Raw genomic sequence first — 23,323 nt, 5'->3', positions numbered from 1 at the left:
ATATTTAAAAGCAGTTTACTGAATCTCAATGAGATTTGAGTAGTATGGATATTCCTCAATCCTGTATTGATAAGTTCATGAAAAGGTCACAGTCTCAGCTGTCACTGAGCAATTAAAAATTAAGCGCAAAACAAATTTTTTCACTCATTCTCATTAGATTCAAATGTTCTAGCCTTCTGTTTATAAGTTAATCTAGCATATTTACTGCTTTTAATAGTTGCTCAAGATAAGACCATCTTTTGCAGAGGTGGTATTTTTATTTCTCCTTTTAATGATTAAAATTGCCAGTATGTTGTACAAATGAAGAAATCATTACTAGTGTTTAAATAGGCCTACTCTTCGGACTAATGGATAAAGAAGTGAGGAATGTGAAATGGATTGGGAAAAAATATAAAAAATATGTTAATACAGTGTTTATTTGATTGGGCTAATACTGTTCCTTGTTAGGGAGATGATTTAAATCATTGTAACTAAAATCACTATACAGCATCAAAAGATGCAGCATCATTATAATCTAGAATCATGCTTTAAATATATAAAATAACAATATTTGGATAAAACTACCTTTATGAAGGCTGAGAAAAATTCAAGGAGAAAAAAGAACATGAGTTTGAGAAAAAACAGATGACTAGTCTGTACTAGTGTCCAATAGACCTTCCTGTGATAATAAAAATTTTCTATATCTGCACTGTATTCAGCAACCACTAGCCACATGTTGTTATTAAGTAGTTGAATGTATCTGGTATAACAGAAGACCTGAATTTTTTATTTTAATTAATTTAAATTTAAATAGATACTTGTGCCTAGTGGCTACTAGATTAGATAGTGCAGGTTTATAGGGAACACAGGGGGTATATTTAAAAAATTGTAGAAAGATACAAGTGGAATGTCAAAATAAGGAGGGCAATTAGAAAGCATAAATGAGAAGTATTAACAGTACAATATGAAATGAACAAAGATTAAAATAAAGTGAATATGTGTGTGTGTGTGTGTGTGTGTGTGTGTGTGTGTGTGTGTGTGTATTTTAAAGGCCAACATTTAGAGGTGAAATAGGCCCTGGTAATACAGGGGAAAAGAATGGATTAGGTGATCGAGCCTCAAGAGAAGGTGATAATACTAGGAAATTATAATAGCTTTGTTGAAAATGATGGAAATTATATTCTTGAATTGACAAATAAGTTGTAGTAAAACAACAAATAAATGCGTATTTGGAGAACCAATAAAACACAGATGAGGAATCATTCTGTCCCCAACTCCCCATGATCTTACACTGAGATTTCACTGACAATGAGAAAATATCTGTGAAAGTGCTTTTCAAACTATGAAGTGAAAAAGCAGTTTATTTTTCATGCCTTGTTAAGGACTCTGGGTAAAGATTTAGTTGATTTACATTCTTGCCTGGTTTCATCAGTAATTATGTGGGACATAAGGCAAATTGTTAAATTTCTTTGGAGTGTACCTGTATTAGGCAGGGTTCTCCAGAGAGACAGAACCAATAGGATATGTATATAAATATATGAGAGGGATTTATTGGGAGAATTAGCTCAAGGGATTGTGAAGAGGAGTCCCACAATAGGCTGTCCGCAAACTGGATGACAGTAATGTGACTCAGTCCAAATCTGAAGGCCTCAGAACCAGGGAAGCCGGTAGCACCCTTGGTGTAAGTCCCAGAACCCAAAATGTGAAGAGTCTTAAGTTCCAATGTCCACAGACGAGAAAGCAGAGTCTATCCCAGCTCCAGCAGATATAAATCTATACCTATTAAATAAAATTTGTAAACATTGGCCACATCTATTCCATGAATACGAGGGGACTTCTGTGATAATTAGAGAAGACCAGGGACACTGTCTGACATAAATTTTAAAAAGTTACACGTGATTCTAAGGAGACCGCTTATATCATAGTCTATGTGAATTGCATCTTTTGAAGTTATACAGTGCACGACTAACACAACTGCACATGGTATTGGGTGTTAGAAAAAAAAATTGGGGGGAAGAATATTAGGTACTATCAAATGCAAAATATTGCTCTTATTGAGTACAAACCATGTTTATTCTAACACTATTGTATTATGCAAATTGTAGAACTATACATTTTTCTTAAAAATATTAAAACATGAACTAACAAAGATGGCTTGTTGTCAAGAACATTTACCTGTAAAACCACCAATCTAATAAATCTCGAGAATTCTTTCTTCACATATAGGTCTTTTAAAGTCTGTACCGATTCCAATTTGGTAAATTCTTCAACAGCATCTTGTTTTATAGTTGAGTAAATCACCTTACAGAATTTCTGAACAGAAAGATTCAGGAAAGTTGCAAAGTGGTTGGAAATCACAGGCCCAATCTGATCTGCCAAATCGTTACCTTTGGAGAACTTACAGTCTGCGTGTTCATTTTCAAATCCAAGTCAACACTGTGAAATCTGGAGTTGTTACCTAAAAATTCAAGTTTCAAAATTCTTTTAAAAAATAATTGGAAAAAGAGAAAAAAAACCCAAAAAATGTCAAAAAAAAAAAAGAGGGAAAAAGAAAAAAGAATAATTGGAATATCTAGCAACACTGAGATGAAATTCCTCCAGGTTTACAGTCACCTGGCATTGACCTCTGTAGGTGCTTGCATGTGCTTTCAGGCAAGCCACAGCCTCCACCACCTCTTCTTTTCTTCCTGACACTTGAAGCTAGGTTTGCATTGCTAATTATCATTTTGCTGTTGCATTTCTCATAGGAAAGAAATATTCCTCACTATCCATATCTCTGTCAAAAGTGGGAAAATAGGAGCCTAGAAAGGTTGTGTGATTTTTTTTTTGAATACCCAGAGCCCTTTTTATTCTTCATTAGCTTGTTCCTATTAGACATTTAAAATTTCGATCCCTTGCAATTGATGTTTTTTGATTGGCCATATATAAAAACTTTATTAAGCCCATTCTATATTTGGATTCTAATTTGTACTGGTTTCATGACATCAAGGGCCATGTTTTATTCATTGTGGATCCCTATAGCATATTACCTAAGACATAGCTAATACTAACGTAATATATATTTTTTTTTTTTTGGTGGCTGGCCAGTACAGGGATCCGAATCCTTGATCTTGGTGTTACAAGGCTGTGCTATAACCAACTGAGCTATATAATTTTTTAATTAATAAGTTTGAATACATACATGAATGACCATTTAATGACTTACAGAATAAAGAATCAACTGATATATTTTTATTTAATCAACGTGTTTTATATTGTTTACTATCCTTTAGGACATCAGGCTAGCTTCAAAACCATCATTAAAAAATGGCAAGTAATCACATTCCATGATGATATCATTAATCCCATACTTAAGCAATTTAAAGAAATTTAATATTAATATGATGGCTCATTGCTTCAATTTTATGGTAACATCTACCAGTATTAATAACCACAGAGTATGAAATAAGGCAAGGATTAAAGAAAAGGATAGTTTCGAAAAATCAGCAATGACAGAAGTCATGCTATACAATACATATAGAATTAATATGTAATGGTTATGCTTACTATTAGTATATGTAACTTAGTGCTATTTTAATGAAAAAAATGTGGTGAGATTCTTGATTTAAAAAATAGAATAAATCACTTTTATTCAAAAACCCAAATTATGTATTGAGGTTTTACCATTTTTATATAATCCTAATAAGTCTTGAAGCAGGATTTGGGCAGAATAAACTGGGAATAAATACACAAAGCACTAGAGAAGACATAGGCATGATTAATTGTGCCATATGTCTTAAGGCAATAACTTTTTATCTTAAGATTCCTTGCTTCTGATTCAACAACCAAACTACATATGAAACCTTGAAATTATAAGAATTTTAAAAATAAAATCTTCACTTTATGAGCTAAAATTGAAACGTAAAATATTCAAGATTTATGTCAACATTGCTTTTTAAAACACAGTTTTCTTATAAAGGCCATTAGGATTCTACCAGTTAGCTACTTCATTATTTAACCACTATATTACTAACTTTGCATTTTTTAAAGGTAAGGAAAAATATAGGAAAGAAAAAACTCAGGTTACAAGAGATGCTATCTAACCCCAGTTAGATTGGCTATAATCAAGAAGACTGAGAATAACAAATGCTGACAAGGATGCAGAGAAAAGGAAACTTGTCTACGCTGTTGGTGGGACTGTAAATTAGTACAGCCACTATGGAAAACAGTATGGAGTTTTCTCAAATAACTACAGATAGAACTGCCATATGATCCAGCAATCCCACTCCTGGGTATATACCCAAAGGAATGCAAATCATCATGCTGGAGGGATACCTGCACTCCCATGTTCAATGCAGCTATATTTACAATACCAAGGTATGGAACCAACCTAAATGTCCATCTACAGATGACTGGATAAGGAAAATGTAGTATATATACACTATGAAATACTACTTAACCATAAAAAAAGAAAGAAATTCTGCCATTTGCAGCAACATGAATGAGCTTAGAGAAAATTATGTTAAGTGAAATCAGCCAGGCACAGAGGGAAAAATGCTGGGTGTTCTCACTTATAAGTGGGAACTAAGAGAGAAAGAAGGAAAGAAAAAAAGACCACAGTAGTGCATTGGACTTGCAGCAGGAAAGAACATACCCAGGGTTGCCAGGGGTGGACATAAGGAGTAGGGGGATGGTCAGGGAGAGGTTGTGGGGGGAAGAATACAAATTGGGTATTTCTTGTATCTGGCATTGAAACATTTGAATAAATCTGAAAAAAATAAATAAAAAATAAAAGAGATGCTTGTGCATAAATGTATCCTGATAATTAAGTTAATTTGTTTTATTTTATTTAGAGGGAAGGAAATAAAAAGCAGTTCAGGTACTTTTGTATCAAATAATCAGGAAATATACCAAAATTAGAGATAGGAGATTGTTTTCCAGCTTTGGATCTGCTTAAAACAATGAGCAGGCCTGTACTGTTCAACAATACTATGCATTCTTCAGCTTTTTCCAGAATGAGGGAGCTTCCCAAATGTAATGGTACACATAACTCACTATCTGGCATTTTGTAGCCCAATATGAAAAAGAAAAAACAAGCTAGGAGTTTTTTGCAACTGAGCTCAAAAACACCTTGTGAGTTCCTACAGCAGTCATCATTTCCGTAAGTTGCATAGCCAGAGATGTTTGTAGCCACTTTTATCACCACCTTAACATTGGGCATTTTAGTATTTTGGTGACTTGCCGCCCTGTAAACTTTTAATGATTAGGGAAATTACAAGAAAACAAAAACTAATGAACTTGATTTTCTGTGGTTATCCATAGAGGTCAATATTTTCTCCCAGCTTTATTTGGCATTCGCTGGCATGATCCATAAATTATTAAATAAAATTCTAAGTCCTAAATCTTGGCTAAAGATCTCTATAATTTCATGGAGTCCATTTCCTGCAATATGTATTTAAAAATTCCAATATTTCAAATTTTTATGCACCCATCTTTTTTAGAGTATAATTTTATGACTATTTTGTTTTGGTTGTTTATGGTCTGATCCTTAGAGTCTTTTAATTCTATCCTTTGCTTTTAAGGCATGTTATATATCGATAGATCAAATTACCTATATTTTGCAAATACCTTATGATTTATATATAAAGGAGTGTTCATGTTAAATCCTAAAGTATCCTGTTTTTACTATTTTAATTGAATCATTTTATGTATTTTACTCTAATGTTAGATCATAAAAATATTTTAAATACACATTATAATTCTTTTATTCATTTATGCTTATGAAATGAATTAAAATTAGTTTTATGTTTAAATTCTTTTTCCTTTTGTCTTTTACAGGCTGAAGAAAAGGCTCATTCAGAGGTAAAAATCTTGCAACATTTTAGTATTTAACTATTTTACATTTATGATGAAATGACTGCGGTTACCACTAGAGGGCTCTGTGATACAGTGCCATAACTACAGGACTGCTGATAGAAGTAAGCCAGGGTTGATAAATGGTCTTAGATACTGCTTCTTAAAAGAAAATGAAAGGAATTTTTAGAGCAAACTCACCTCTCACATTCTCGATGGACTCTTAGCTGAACGCCTAATAAGTTGTCTATAGTAATAGGCACTAGTTAAATCATTGATGAATGAATGAATGTGTAAAATAGAATGGCCTGAGGACTTAAACAGTCTTTTCCCCACTACCTGTGAGACCATCTGTGCAGGATTAATGGAACTGTGAATCTTAGGCATGAGACCTCCACAACACAAGATGTCAGCATCCCAACCCGTCTACTTTGTGCCATGACCTTGCTCCTCAAATCACTATTTTATGTCTAGCTTAGTATATTGTTCTAATCATACACATTTCACAAATACATACTTTGTTGCAATCATTTACAAATCCAAGTGCAACCTGGAGAGAATATTCTTTTTCTCTCCCTTTGTAAAAGAGTTGTCCTGGCCAAGAAGAGCAGAAGGACTTTAATTAAGACTTTATTCAAGGGGAGGTAATGACTATTTGATTAGTTTACACTGAAGCAATCAGACCACAGAAAAAATAAATGCCTTGGCGACAGCTTTTGCAGAAGATCTCCTTTACTTTGAAGTCTTGTTTCATTAGCTTTTTTCCCTCTCCATCCAGAGGCATGGAATCATTAGCCTTTTAAAGTAAAGTTTGTGCTGTGTTTAAAAATATCGAAAAAGTATTAATTATACCAATTTATCTGTACAATTGCTCGACCAAAGAGTGAATATAGGTTTTCAAAACCTGAACTCTTTTATTTATATCATACAAACATGGCAAAACTTCTAACATTGATCATACTGAGGTATAGAAATGCTACATCTAATTGCCTTATAAGTAGTTGTCCAACTCTCCTTTTATAATTTATGTCCTGTAATGGGTCATGGTTTTTGAAATAAAAAATTTAAATCACTTTATGGTTACCTGGATTATATTTTAAAGGAGCTGGAATCATGTAATAGAGACCATTAATTGGCAAAAGGATGTTTGACTTTGTATTGGTTTAAATATAAAATAGATACTCTGCTTTCTGGAACTATTTATGGTCATCATCATACAAATGTAACTCAAGTGATATTTTTGGCTGGAGTGTATCTCTTTTTAAAAAAACAGGTATGAAATGGAATCACATTTGGCGAAATTATATAAATATCTATCTTTGGTTCCAGCTTAGAGTTCTCTCTCTTTTTTTTTTTTAAGAGTCTCTCAGTAACAACCACCATTTCTTTTCCACAAAATCTAATGTGCAGGGGGGAAAAAAAGGACAGTTAATGAACTATGTCAAGAATGCTCTTTCAAACTGAGACAGCATTCCACAAGTCCAACTATAACAAGTGAAAAGAAATGAGAAGCATCAGAATAGAATGTTTGGCATCTAACTGACTATTTCTGGAGGCCAGAAATACACTTGTAGAATCTAGTCTCAGATAGTTATAAATGTTTACCTTATTAATCACTGTTTACATTTCATGGTAACAGAAGACAGGCAGATTAAACCGTAGAAAGTGCGTAAATTATAATTTTGAATACGATATGATATACTATTGCCTTTTCCTGTTTCAGTTTTACTGAAGTGCTAACTAAAAATGAGGACAATTTAGAATATTTATTTTTTTGGTTTACCTAGTTAGTTGCATAATGTTATTGATATTTTCCCTTATTTTTAAAGTATGGATAATTTATAAAGCATTTCTACTTTGAGATAATAGTAACTCACTGAATAAAAGGCATTATAATAAAGATTTGAGAAGGCTTCTGTTAGTCATTAAAACTCTAGTCAGTAGCTTTATTTTCAAATATGGACTCATTAAATGTTGAATCAAACGCAACTTCTAGTGACTGCAGGATATTCTCCAGCTTCTGAAAAGTTTCCAAACTATAGAAAATTAAAATGTACGCAAGAAATATAGCCCTGAGATTTACAGAAAAATAACATAGAGCATTTTTAGCTAAAAAAATAAATGACCAAGAAAAAATATGTACTGTCAGCCCTCTATACTCATGGGTTCTGCATCTGTGGATTCAACCAACTGTGGATCAAAAATATTTGAAAAAATAAAATAAAATTGTCCCTGTACTGAATATGTACAGACTTTTTTTTCTTGTCATTCTCCAAACATAACAGTATAACAATTATTTGCATAGCATTTATATTGTATTCAGTATTATAAGTAATATAGAGATAATTTAAAGTATACAGGAGGATGTGCGTAGGTTATATTCTAATAGTGTGTCATTTTATATCAGGGATTGAGTCACGCAGGGGCGGCAGAGGGGACAGAGATCATCCTTGCATTTGCAGAATTGAGTCCCAACTATGAAGTTAGACCCTTTCTTATGACTGGCATTTGATTGTTACTGTGTGTCCAATGTTCACATCTCCTTTATTTTCAGGAATTGGTGCTGATTCAGTGGGGACAGGTAGACTGAGCTAAAACAGATTTTGCTTTCTTGGGTTGAATTCGTAGTTTTAATTAAAATCCTACTAGCTTATTGAACTGATTTTTATTAAATCACATTCAGCAAATCCATAAGCTGCGGAGAGAGCTGGTTGCATCACAGGAAAAAGTTGCTACCCTCACCTCTCAACTTTCAGCAAATGTAAGTCACTTTTGATCTCTTTAATGTTACAACAGATTTTTATCTAGTAAAATGGAATAATTTTAGTAACACACTTACAAACTTTGTGTCCAAAATTACATAGACTTAAGTCACTGAATAGTGGGATTCATATAAAGTTAAACTTTTCTGCATACTCAGTAATAAAATGTCTACATGAATAGATGTGAAATCACAGTGTGGTTAAATGGCTTCTAGTTTCTCATAAACTTGGAAACAATAGTATTAGCTGTAAAGGTTGCTTCTTTTTCTTGTTTCTTATTTTTATCTCTCCTCATATACAAAGGTACTTCAAAGAGCTCATGGAAAGATTTGTATTATCTTTTAATTCTATTTTTCCACAGACTTTTTGAAGCAACCTCGTGTAAGTCTCTCTCAAGCCACGATAAAGTAGGTGTTGTTAGAGTGTGGTTTTGGAAGAGAAAATACTCATGTGTCCTGCCTACTTTAGGTCATTGTTGAACAATTAATTAAGCATCCAATTAATTCTAAAAGATAAACTTAGGCCCAAATATAGATAACTTAGGTACACTGCAGATGAGACATTGTTCTCAGAAAACCTTGGCAGCCTGCTCATAGTAGTTTAGAAGGATACACTTGTACTGTTGCCAGAGCAGCCCAGGTTGGCAAAAAGGATGACATTGAAGACCATCCATTATATTAACATTTATTGAATATCTCTCAATGTGCCAGGGAGCACTCAGAGTAGATGCAGAGCTTGCGGCATTGTGCCCAGTTCTAAGCAATAATAGTGTAAGAAGCAACAGTGAGGGGTAAGGAAACGCCTGCTGCTTTTCCATATGTCCTGCCACCTCCCTCCCCGTTCCTGTGCTCAGTTCTGCTGTGTAGCTGTGAGTCTGCTCCCTGCCTCACCAGCGCCACCTCTCTGCTCCTCCATTGACTTTTTCTATTTCCAAGACAAAGTCTGACATATCAAGAGTGTGCAGGTACAGGCCCACAGTGTTTGACTTGAATAAGAGACATTTTATGAATGAAATCTTTGTGTAGTATAAATTCCACAGAATGTAAATCGTTTTACTCACAAAGTATTCATTTTAGCACTGTATTTGAATTGATTTTTTATGGTTTCAACTTTGGGAGAATCAAACGAATTTTGGATTGATTATATTTTTTTATAGATGTTGTTAGGGGATTCCTAAAAATAATAGCAGGGTTTAGAGAATTGTTTAGGCAATACTGGAAAATAGCAGTAGTATTTAACCTAAATTTTATTTCTAAGAGTAACTCTTAAAGAGGTAGTTCAAAGGCAACTGTAAATTTTATAATATAGGCTACACATGTAGTAGTATAAAACACGAAATAGCAGTAGTATTTAACCTAAATTTTATTTCTAAGAGTAACTCTTAAAGAGGTAGTTCAGAGGCAACTGTAAATCTTATAATATAGGCTACACATGTAGTAGTATAAAACACGCCTATTTAGGTTCCTGACTTTGTACCCGGAGGACATAGAACAGTGTAAATGCCAGAAACACACTGGGTTGTGTTTATCTGTAATAAGGAAGGCTAAATGACAGATCCTGTTCATTAGGTTGTCATTACAGATGTCTTGAACGATTACTCAAGGCTTTGTTTTATTTTGTAAATGTCTCTTAGTTGGCCTCATCATTTAATTCAGATATTGAAATAATAAATGCTTGCTAGTCATAATGGAATATGGACTGATACACAGTAATTAAAAAAACTTTCCATTTTAAAAGTAATAAGTGCTGTTGTATTAAAAAGAAAAAGCGAAACTAAAAAACTGTTTAATAAGAAATGTTTGTTTGTTTTTCCCTCTGAAACACTCATTCCAACTCATGGTTATTTTTTTGTGTGTGTATCTTTTCAACATTTTTCTATCATATGTCCATGTATACATATATACAATGCACACTTGCAAAGGCTTATATACTACACACATACACACACAGGAGGAACCAAATTCTAACACAGGGGAACAGTACTGGGGTCAGCTTTGCCATTATTTGGAAATGGAAGAGAAATGGAAAAAAAAAAAAAGTCTGCAATGTCTCCGTAAGTGATGAAAATTAAAAAAATAAAAGTAAGAAACACAGAATTATAGGAAGCAGTGCCAAATACATGATTTTGTGCTAGTCTTTGTGTTAGTTTAAAAAGTGTTAGTCTTGGAAAAAATTCCCAAATTTCTCTAGCAACCCCTCTCCCTGCCAGCTATATCTAAGCTACCATTCGTAGTACTTTTTGCTCACAGATGGGAGTCTAATATATATCCTATTTCTCATGCTCCTTTTTTTTAACTTTGTAATGTACTTTAGAAATCTTGTCAAATCACCTCAGATCCACACAAAAACCTGTACTTGGTGGGTACAATGTTTTAATAGCCAAAAAACCAGGAAACCACCAAAATATCCCTTAATAGGTTAATGGCTAAACAAACTCTGATATATCTGTACCATGGAATATACTCAGCAATACAAACAAATGAACTATTAATACATGCTATAACTTGACGGATGTTGAGGGCGTTATGCTGAGTGAAAATTTTCAAATGTGACCAATTTCAAAAGGGCCATTTCCATAACATTCCAGAAATGTCAAAATTATAGAAATGAAGAACAGTTTAGTAATTGCTAGGGCTTAGGGATGGTAGAGAGGGGTAATGTGCCTATAAAGGGATAGCAAAAAGGAGATCTTCATGCTGATGGAATAGTTTTGTATATTCATTGAAGTGGTCATTAAATGAATCTACATATGTGAATCTATATATGTATACCAGTATTGAATTCCTGGTTTTGATATTATGACATACTGATGTAAGATGTAATTAGGGGAAACTGGACGAAGGGACCTCTGTGTACTATCTTTGCAACTTCTTGTGAATATATAATTATTTCACATTAAAAAATAAAGCACCTAAAGATCTACCACAATTTTTTGAAAAGATGTTTATTTTTTGGTTTCCTAAGGGTTTCAACCTGATTCCACTATTTACTGTTCCTTTATTTGGTGATGACATGGATTGTTAAAACTTTTTACTATTAGATAAATTTATTCGCTGAAAATGTAAAAAGATGAAAGTTAAAGATGTGTTCAGGTAATAAAGATATGTATTATCTTCTACCTTGTTAACTTTGTTAACTAAAGCAGTTTATTAAAATTCACTTTTAGACTAAATATTACAGTATCTAAGAATTTATATAAATGAATACATGTATAAATGATCATAAAACAAATTTAATGTCACTTCTACTTTAAACATTTTTTAATAGTATCATTATAACTACAAGGGATGGAGTCTTGTATATTTATGTGCATAAGGGAATAATCTCTCCTTTACATATTCAAGAATTTGAATTATTCCTAAATCACTTATTAACTACAAATCACCTTGAACTCATTCATTCTCTTTAGTGCTTGGTTTATAATGTCACTTTAGATTTTGTAGACCATAATGAGCCATCAAAAGATCTCATGAATACTTGATTCTTACTTAGTTCTAAGAAATGTTGTATTTAAATTTCATTCAGAGTTTGTTTCATTTTATTTCATCTGAGTTAATATCTGTTGATGTATATAATATATATGTATATTTTTAACCTATACATATAAATTGATCATAGGGACTGAATAAAATTATTTCTAAATAAAAATTTATTATAGGGACTGAATAAAATATTTCTAAATAAAATTATAATTCATTCAATGTAAGTCAAGGTCAAGGTTTTTTTAAAAACATGCAATTCTTATTTAGAAGTAGTGATAAGTCTTTATTTATTAGTTTGTTCAGACTACAAGTAAACTTTCTACCTTCTGGTTAAATAGGAGTGTGATCTGCACAATAAGTATTATTGTATAGAAATGTAATAACTGTACAATTTATAAGGACAAATTTCAATAAATTTGGTTCTATGAAAAATATCATTAACTGTTTTTTAAAAAAATATTTAGTAATCATTTTAAATATCCGGCTATTCATTTTTACTAATCATGTGAATTAATCTATCAGGATGTAAATGATTTTTCTTAATTTGTGGTATTGTTAATTAATATATAACATGTTTGAATCTGGTATGAATATATTTATATAGAGTCCACACAATAATCTATGTTTTACTTTTTTAAAATTTGAAACATATCTGCTTCTCTACTAAAATGCTTTCTTTCCTCATTGTTAAGAGGGACAATGGCAAGTCAGAAAGGTATCAGGTCAGCTCACCTTTCATTTGATAGACAGAGTAGAGCCTCCGTTCAGTAGAATGTATATTAAGCCTTCCCTCCCTCGAAAGGTAGTTGCTCTAAACAAAGCTGTATAAAACCACAGAGAAACTGTTTGTAAAGTTGGTATTACTGGTATGTCTTTAGAAATAAGAGAGGGTATATTGGCAAGTGCCATTGCCTGGTATTCCCTGAATCAATACCCCATGAACAAACAGCAAGAAAACGGGAGCCCCACAAGGAAAGGCAACTGCAGATTCACGGTTACATCGTACAATAAGCCAAGTATCCTCAGGCCTCTCGCCCACAACTTTATGCAGCCAAGTCAGGTGCGATGCACTTGTTTGCTTTTTAATATAGTTTCTTTATAAATTTCAATCCTTAGATAATTTGGAAATAGGCACTAAGGCTAGTCATTATTAAAATTTTTCAAAGACATTACTGAATAAATATGTAACAATAAAAAAGGTATTTTTATTTTTTTGTCTTTCAGCAGTTAAGTCTTTTTACTGAAAATCTCCTGGTTATTATTTTATTTAAAATTGTGTCTTACTTCTTGTTCTATTTAATATTTTTTTATAGTTTGCACTCACTCTTGCTTTTCTCCATCACCTCTAAAAGAAAAACTATTTCGCGCGTGTTAACAATGACAAACACAAACGAACGATTTTATACGGTGTGAAAGAAATGTGAATTTTACCTGTATTTCAGAATCATTCTTAGTTCAATTTACTAATCTTCAAATGTAAAGTTTTATGATATACATCTCATATTGATATATAAATATATGCATAGAATATTTTTTACTTGGTTGATGGACCGTCACTCATTTTATGGGAACAAATACAATGTAGGAATTTTTTTTTGGGGGGGGGCATTTTATATGATATTTCATCTTATTGTTTAGCACCACAATAAAACAGTATGTATTAAAAATATCTCCTCTTAACTAATAGTTAGTCTTGTCTATTTTATTACCTTGACGGACTTCATCTAACACAAGTCAGGGAATATTCATCATCACATTAATTCAGTTTTACTTTAGCTTGAAAATTATGCATCTGCTAAAAGAAAAATCAGAACGAGGTAAACAGTGAATAACAATCTCCCTGAAAACCCATAATTTTTTAGAAACTCATAGTTTTTCAGACAAGATACTTTGTCTTACAGTTCAATCAGTTTTACTTTCTATTTTCTCTCCATTAAGGCGATAAAGATTATTATTGGTAAAAAAATTTCCCCTTATTTTCCTCTTTTTCTCCTTCTTCATTTACCCCATTGGGAGAGAAATTTAAACTTTTATTACTTCCAAAGTAACAAAGTTAATCTGATAAACTAAGCAAAGGTGACATAAATTAAAAGCAATATTTTGCTAACATAATTTTAACATACTTTTTATTGAAAACAACATGCCTCAAATTAAAATGTTATTTAGCAACAAGTTAAAACTTTTAATAAAATGCATCTTTACAGAGATTAGAAACTGATATTCTAATGGGAAATATATTGTAGTTATTATAGATATAAAATGTAAGCAATACAGTTTATATGGTGAATTCTTTACAATCCTGATTTCTCTACCATATTTTTAATTCCTATTAAGCTGGTAAAATAAGCACAAAGGGTAAAGTGAAGTAATTTACTCCAAGTTTATGTATTTAAGGACTCACAGTCCAATAATTAAACCTTACATTTCTCCACTTTGGGAAAATTAAAATTTTGCAATATTGAGTAGACCCTTACATTTCATTTAGTAAATATTAATAGAGGTTTTCTGTTAGGATTTTCCTTATTTTAAAAGAAAACAAGCAATTTTAGTTTTAGGTTTTAGTAATCCATTTTATGGTTAGAGTGAGATTATTTCTAATAGCCTAAACTGGAATCAGCACAAATGACCATCATGAGCAATATATTATAGATTCACATACAGGAATGCTTTACAGCAAAAACTAACTCCTGCTACATACCACAAAGATGAATCTCAAAAACAATGTTAAGCAAAAGAAAACAGTCACAAAAAAATCATGCCTTGTGATTACACTTGGAAGGTTTTTAAAATAGGCAAAATTAAAACATAGGAATTTAGGAATGCAGGCTTAGGTGTAAAAAGTATTTTAAAAAGCAAGGAAATAATTACAGAAGTTACAATAGTGGTTATCTACTGGTAAGGGAGAGGAAACAATGATGAAAGAGGATCAAGGGGAGGGCTTCTAGATTCTTGAAATGTCCTATTTCTTGACTTGGCTGGTGAGAGCATGAATGTTCACTATGTGATAAATCAGTGAGCCGTACCTTTTCATTTTTCTATCTTTCATGTATGTATGTTTTTTTCACAGGTTAAAAAAAAAAGTTAATGTATAAGAGAAATTGGAACATAGCCTTAACTATTTCTGAGGGTGCAAAGTCATATGTCATGACATTCCTTGTCAGTGAAAATATTTTAAACTATAAAATACTACTTCCTTTTTTTTACAGTGTTATTTATCCAATTATAGGGACTGAATAAAATATTTCTTGGCAGGTGTATAATTCTCAAGGGGATGTATCTGAGTGTGTGAAAGGAAAAGGGTGGGGGGAGAGAAAGTATACAGGGGTGAGAGAGAGAATAAATAGTTGTGCTGATAGGTTAAATTTGATAGAAGTATCCTCTACAAATTATTTTTCTCCATATTGCAGTGTCAGGTAAAGAAAGGCACCCCAGGATGAGTTCAGAGTTAGGAGCAAAGACACCTTGGTATCATGATGCTAATGGAAGGGACTTGTACATTATAGCTGTTAACCAATAATGGAATAAAGTCGCAAAGTCCTAATTCTTAGGACTCTTGTGATCTGTTTGATAATAGATGTCTCAGCATTTCAGCTCTGCTACAGCTAGAAGGAGATGTATTTTGAGTTCTTTCATTCCCTTCCCTTAAACGAATCAATCTATTGCCAAGGATTGCCAACTTATGCCCCATATATAGTTTATTATAGATTTAGATTGTAAAATACTCAATCCTTACTTTTTTTAGGGGCACAAAATGATTATATCAGCTCGAAATAATGTATCTACCTAAGCTATGGTGAGAGATTGAAGCACCTCTTTATGCTTAGTATTCTGGTTTCAAGCTCTTGCATAATGGCAAGTCAGTAGAATCTGGCCTAATTTAGAGTTGTAATAAGATCGTCAAATACTTCTTAATCATAAGAGTTATAGTTATGTACTGCAATATATAATTCTCAAAATTTAAAACCCCAAAGCCACAAAAGCTTATGTTAAATAAAATATGACTGAATATTATTTCTAGCTGTTCTAGCTATACTTCCTTAGTTTAAGGGAATATAAAGTAGGGAGAAAAGCCCTTTTATTGAAAAGAGTTTGGAAAGTGAAGACAACTCTTTTTGGTTGAATTCTTTGAAAAAGAAAAAGAGGAAAGAATGTTATAGCTGTCAGTCGATGTCTGACACTTGAAGGAGAGTATCAGTACAATAGAAGAGCTAACAATATCTTCAAAGGTCATCATGGAAGTATAAAAATGAGGAACATTTGTCCATTGTCTATTTCAGTGACCTCCTTTTGGGCTTTAAATCTAAAATCTTGGCAGCTCAGAAACTTATTCAGTATTTTGGGTGTCAAATCTCTCCATGATGTACAAGTCAGAAGGTGTTATTATTTGCAAAATACTATCCTTTTTCAAAGTTGAACTCACATTAAATGTCAAGAGACTGGAACATTGATTTTAAGAACCCAAAGTTTAGAAATAATAAATGAATATTTGTGTTTAAGAAGAGTCACCATTGAGAGCTAACCATGGTGGTCATAGTATTTTAAGTTAGAACACCTGAAATTAAGCATTTTATAAGATGAAGAGTTTTCAGTCCTCCACATGGGATTCTGACATTTAAGCTATGTTTCTTCCATTTTGTTCACAGGCTCACCTTGTAGCTGCTTTTGAAAAGAGTTTAGGGAATATGACTGGCCGGTTGCAAAGTCTAACCATGACAGCGGAACAAAAGGTATGTTCAGAAATTGCCACTGGGGCTTGAAAGAAGACAGCAAGTTGCATAGGATTCTTAAATAATACCTGAGATGCAGCTCCTTAAAAATAGCACTACAGAGCATTTGTTCTATACTAAATGAGAACAATAAGATAATACCTTTTCTTTCTTTTTGCATTTTAACTTGACTTATGATTAGATTAATTTGTATTGGAACACACACACATGCACAAACATACACACACACAGTTCTTTTAGGCAGTCTATTATTTTACTTTTGACTGTCTTACTTTATTTTTGGAACTATTAAAAGAATACCAAATGTTAAGAAAGAGAAACAGTTGTGTAAGAGAGAGTTAGAATATTCTAGGAGCAAATCATTATGCGGTTGAAAAAATTGTACTCTGACAAGAATTTTCACAAATGTGTGATCCAAAGTCCCAGTTACAGACCATGGCTGTAGGCTGAGACACCCAAGAAGGATGCCTAAAAAAGATGTCAGGACTCTACAAAGTAAGGGGGTTCTGGTTACAGTGTCTATGAGACAAGACACAATCCTGTATAATTTTGAAGTAACAAGAACTAGTTGGCATCTGGGGATGCTGTCGTTGAAGTTATTTATGTTACATCAAAAGCTTTCAAATGAACCTGAAGAATTTTGTGGTGTGGAAGAAGGAATACTAAAAATAAAGAAACAATTTAGTTCACAAAGGCAGATGTATTAAAAAGATTCATGCTGCCTAGAGAAAGTCTGATCACTTTCCCTATGCTGACCAGTTGAGTTAATTCTCTGCTCTTAGTCCAGTAGCCTTAACCTCTTTGGATGAATGTCAGAGACAGGTGAAACCTCTGAAATTGTGTGAAAAATTTTGTAAAAACTGCTTATATGCATAATATGGGCAAGTGTCCAGAGTTCTCATCCAATTCTCAGAGATTCATGATCTAAAAACTTTTAGACATTTTCAGAATCTGTTTCTATTTGTATCTGTAGAGATGGCTTCAATTTTGCCTAATGATGTACTGTAAAGTACATCATTAGCTTTACAAAATGAGCATGTATTTCCAAATTTTGTCAGTTTCAAAAGTTAAAAAAAACTGAATGAACAGTCCAATTAAATTAAAAGAGAAATGCTAATATTCCTATAATTGCTGGTATAATTAGCAAACTGTATTCTAATTTATTCTCCTATTTCATAAATTCCCTCTGCCCACAAAAGAGAATACTTTCCACTCCTGTCAAACAGCTAACACATTCCTTTTGAGCTCATAAATTTTATCTTTTTTTTTGTATAATTTGCCTCTTCACTATGTAACATAAGAACCCAGCAAATACTTGTAGAATTACGGTCCTTTCAGGGCAGCTGGGTGAGAAAGAAGATCAGCATTGGAACCCAGTAATCTTGAGTGTGAATCCAGGCTGTGTCTCTTAAGAGCTGTGTAATCTCGAACAAATTTAACCTTTTCTGAACCTCAAATCCATCATTTTAAAAGTGGGAATGATAATAACTACCTTGTACGATCATCATGAAGGGTGAGATCAACATGGAGTGGGCAATCAAGAAATGTTACCTGCCTTTACATTTCTCTCTTTTTCTCTTAAAAAACATAAGATAAACCACATTCAACACTGGGCATATGCCAGGCATATTGCTGGAAATGGGGTTAGTATTTAAGACTCAATATCTTTAAGAAATCAAAATTAATAGAATTTTTTGCCCCTCCCACCACATTTCCTTTAACTCATAATATTTGTAAGTAAATTTTCTCATAGAAGCTAGAAAAAAATACACAGGTATGTTAATTTATAATGCCTGAATATTTAAAAAATACACCTCCATAACACAAGGAATTTTATGACTGTGTGTGCATTATCCTTAAAATGACATTGCCAAAATTATAAGATTATCTCAAAAGATATCATGATGTCTGAAATTGCCCTTACCTCTTTTAACTGAAGATAAAATAATTCCTCTTCTAGTTGGAAACTGTACATGCACAACAATGTCGGTAAACTGGTTTATTAACCTGATATTATAACTTGCCTATTTCCAAAGTGGTTTTAAGAAGCCTGTAAAATTAATTACGGTATGATATGGCACAATTCAGTGACAGAATCTAAAACTAGTAGAACAACGTATATAACAAAATACTTGAGCCTAGATAATTACTGCCACAAGCACTGAACTGAATTGAATTGAATGTCAAGGAAACTAAGTCACAAAGGGAGATTGCTTGGTGTGTTTCATTCTCATTTTCTGACCAGAAGAACATGATTTAGATTTAAGAGACAAACTTTCTGGCATTGAATTCAAGGACGAATTTATTGCAAAGGTTCTTAAATTGGGGTCATGGAATAACAAAAGACGAAATCGCTGTTCAAATAGACATTTCTCTAAAAGCCGAGGGCATAACATTTAATCATATTTCAGTAAAGGCATTTCTTCAGGGAGCTGAGATAAAAGGGTATATTGCTCTCTGGTGATCCAACAATCCTAAGAAAAGCTTGGGGAATACATAGAGGAGGTTTTTAAACTCTTTTCCTGGAGTTCCAAGGCTTATTTGTCCATTTACTCATTTATCGAATTTATATTTAATTTGTACTGTGTCAGAACAAAACAGTATAGGTTGATCAATCTATCTAATCTACAGATATAGATATCTACTGGAATATAAACTCCATGAGGGATATTATTATTATTATTATTATTATTATATCATGGAGTTTATATTCCTCATATATATGTATATATTCCTCATGGATTATATTTTAGTAGGTGACAGATGATAAAAAAAATACTTAAAACATATAGGATTTCGATAAGCACCACTGGAAAAAGTAAAGCTAAGAATACGGATATTGGGAAAGTGAGGTGGGAAGCTAACAGATGAAAAAACAAAGGCCAAGATGGTTACATGTTCATGATTACTTACTTAAGAAATAAACAACTAAATTAAAACTCAAATCCTAGTCTTCTGGCTTCAGGGTGTTATCTTCAGCAATCACATGGCATTAATAGCCTGAAACTATATAAAAATTTTAGTTCCTTTTATAGACTGAAATAATTCCCTTGAATAGTATCCTAACAATTTTCCTTGTTTCCAGATGCCAAATAACACTGACTCTCTTGCCAAATTTGTGTGCTAGAATGCTGCTTCATACACTTACAGCCTGCTAAGGAAGAAAAGACATGTATGAATAACTCAGAAGGCAGAAAATTTTTGTACCATTAGAAATATAATAGTACAATGCCATAAGCATTCTCAAAGAGAACCATTGAGTCTTCATGCTGGTTATAGAGTACAGGTGGCACAGAGGTGCTCCTCAGGCTTCGGGAGATTGGAGAGGGTTACTAAGGAGAAATGTAGGAATGTATGTCATGGAAGAAGGAACAGCATGAGCATGAGCAGCAAGGAGGAAAATCACAGGAAACCCTAAAGAAAAGTAGGGAATGTGGGGGAAATATATATAATATTCCTCATGGAGTAGGGAATGTGGGGAAAATATATATAATTTTCACCATTTCAAAACCTTGAAAATGGGGAAATTCAAAGCCAAATATTTCAAAATAGATAATGTGGAAGCTAAAAATGTAGTTGAATTGGGTCTTTACATTAATGTCTTCCAGTTTACCCTAAGATATTTGTCATCTGGAAGTGTTTTTAAAGATGTATCACTACAGTCAGACAATGCATCTATTAATCTTTCAGGGCATGGAATAATGTAAATCCATGATTTTCAAATTATTTACACGACTGGGATTTGATAAATCTAATTCATCTGAACCTAGATGGATTAGGGATGGCCAGGTTCTTCGGCTGAAAAAGTAGCAGGACTTCAAGACAAACACAAAGGAGGATGGGAGGGGAGTGCGAGAGTTCAAGGAAACTACAGCTGGGTAGTGTGAGATTAACAGAGTGTAAATGTGAGGAAGCAAAAGACAGATTTAGTGAAAAACTTGAAGAGCCTTGTCTAGAAGGTCAAGTTTATGTTTTTTAAAAAAAAAAAAAAAAAAAAAAAAAAAAAAAAAAGATGTATGAGTAAAGTTGAAGTTTTATATTATTCTTTGAAGAGGAGAAACATCTGTTTAACATAGAACAGAATATTTCAACAAAACCATCCCAACATTTACTGAGATCATAAATCAGGTGAAAAGTTATATTCTTCAACAACTAAATAAGCCAAATATGCATTAAACAATCTGAAAGCACACAGAAGAGATCTTACATTTTTTTCTGACAGGAAAAAAAGAGGCTTGACTAGTGTGGAGACATTTCACCATGGCCTTTAAGGGTGAGGAAAGATATGTAAAGCAAAGAAAAAAATCATAAGAAAAATCATATGAAAAAGCTCAGAGAAAAGAGATGGTTGTAGCTTGAGTGAGGGGGTGAGAAAAGATCTCACTAATTGAAATTAGAAGGAAGGAAGGAATTTTTGCAAATATGGAGAGATAACCAGAGCAAGCTTGAATAGATTATGTCAATCAATACAGAATTAGCTATCTCTTAAAGACTACGAAATTTTTTATAGTTATTTACTTACGAAGTTTTCCTAAAGATCTACTAAGAATTTGAATGAACTAATTTTTTCATAGATGTCATTTTCCCAAATTATATTGTAAATATATTTCTCACCTAGTTATTCTTCCTTTGGGCTTACTGTGCCTTCTGACTAACAACTAATTTGCCCATATCTGTTGTTTTTAAGAAAATACTTAATTTTAGAAAGTGATGATTTGTCTACATCATATTAAACAGAATATTCTGAAAAAGCAACATTTCCCAAACATTCCACTTTTAATCTTTTTAAAAATGGTTCTAGAAGAGATTTCTCTAGAAAAGACTAAAGTTTTGAAAAAGAAATGTCAGCTAACGCAAAATTAAGCTCAATTTTTAGATATTTTCATGAGATTTTCTCATTACAATTTTTCTCCTTTAAAGCCATACCTAATTGTTTTAACAGATTTTTAATCCATAATACATGCATCATTCATTTTAAATTCAAGGATAAAAATCTGATTTTAATTAAAATTTAATACATATTCTGGTGTTTATGATGTAAAATTAATATTTAAGTTATGCAATTTATTAAGTATGCACTGTAGGTATCCTTTTAAAATAAATTTCTGGTAAAAGCAGAATGAATTTCCAGGAAATATTTTGTCTTAAGGGATTTATTTTAATGGAAAATATATTGAATTTTGGTGAACTTATCTATTACTAATTAGGCAAAGGACAGAATATAGAAGTTGGAAAGACTGAAAAATTATGATAAATTGGGTCATGACACTGGAATTTTTTTGTAAATATATTTTTCCTTTCTGATAAATAAATGCAAATGGCTACTGTCAAGTATTTGAAGACCCATCTATACTTTTAGGAGGTTGCTATTAATTTTATATTATGAGATTCTTTGATAAATAAACCATTAAAGTCTATAAGCGAGTTTGTTTGTTTTTTAAATCTAACTATCTTCTCTCAGGACTATGTCAGATATCCAATGAAAATAGGATATGAAATGCCAGATATCTATCCAAAACTTGGATATCATTTCAATTAGTGTTGTCTTTTTTTTTTTTTTTTTAAGTATCTAAAGTTAGAATAGTCACTGGACATTCGCATGTATGAAGCATTTACCTGAAAAAGTAGTTGTCAGTAATCCTTACCTTTTTATAATATATTCTGGGAATAAGGATAAAATGTTTGGCTTTCTCCCAAATATGCTAGAGAAAATGATGAATGATAAATCGTGAACTAAGGAATTCTCTCTCTAAGGGCTGACAAGGATCTAATTTTTAGGATGACGTCAACACCACGAAGGATACCTCTTGACACTGAGCTTATGATGGAAATATTGTCTATGCTGAAACAGCACTCCATTCCTTTTTCTTTTTATTCTTTTTATGGTTATCTTATCTTCCTCATAATGAGTCATTTATATTGAAATAATTCACTTAATAAATGTGAAAGTCCAAATTTTTGTACAATGATTTTTATTGGGATATATATTTAAATTATTCTAAATTCAATAAGAAAATATCTTTTATAAAAATATTATTTGTAAGCTGCTTTTTTGGTAATTTAAAAGTTATTTAAGGATTGTATATTACATATATTTCTATTCACTTTTTTATATATATAGATATATTCCTGTGTTGCTTTGGCTTGGTGAGACTGGGTCTCAATAGGAATTTTATTGGATGAGAAGTATCAGAATCTAAGATGACCTTGATATTCCAGCAGAATTTAATAAGATAATATTAAAAAGGACTGAGTCAGGGAGGAGTTCCAGGTTTTACACTGGACACAAAAAATTAATTACCCAGGTTCAAAATATTTCAGACAAAATAAAAGATCATTCATTTGACAAAAACTCAGGGTTTCGGGGCCGGCCCGGTGGCGCACTGGATAAGTGCGACGCTTGGGAAGCGCAGCGGCGCTCCCGCCCGAGGGTTCGGATCCCACATACGGACTGGTTCCCGCTCACTGGCTGAGTGAGGCGCGGGAGCGACCCTGAGGGTTGCGATCCCGTTTCCGGTCCCCGGTCCGGTACGGGGCAACA

At 32.6% G+C, this 23,323-nt stretch overlaps 1 protein-coding gene across 1 annotated transcript in view; it reads left to right on the top strand.

Moving 5' to 3' along the window:
• NAV3 (neuron navigator 3) overlaps positions 1 to 23,323 on the top strand; it is a 241,905-nt gene that overhangs the window by 178,371 nt on the left and 40,211 nt on the right. The window contains exons 16-18 of the mRNA XM_008576825.1: positions 5,797 to 5,820; positions 8,495 to 8,572; positions 16,699 to 16,782. Coding sequence (XP_008575047.1) covers positions 5,797 to 5,820; positions 8,495 to 8,572; positions 16,699 to 16,782 — 186 coding nt within the window. The remainder of the gene's footprint in view (positions 1 to 5,796; positions 5,821 to 8,494; positions 8,573 to 16,698; positions 16,783 to 23,323) is intronic.

This window comes from Galeopterus variegatus, unplaced genomic scaffold, assembly GCF_000696425.1.
Source record: "Galeopterus variegatus unplaced genomic scaffold, G_variegatus-3.0.2 Scaffold1411, whole genome shotgun sequence".
NCBI classification, from domain to species: Eukaryota; Metazoa; Chordata; class Mammalia; order Dermoptera; family Cynocephalidae; genus Galeopterus; species Galeopterus variegatus.
Note: the sequence above shows the minus strand (reverse complement) of the source record. Positions and strands in the feature narration are given on the sequence as shown.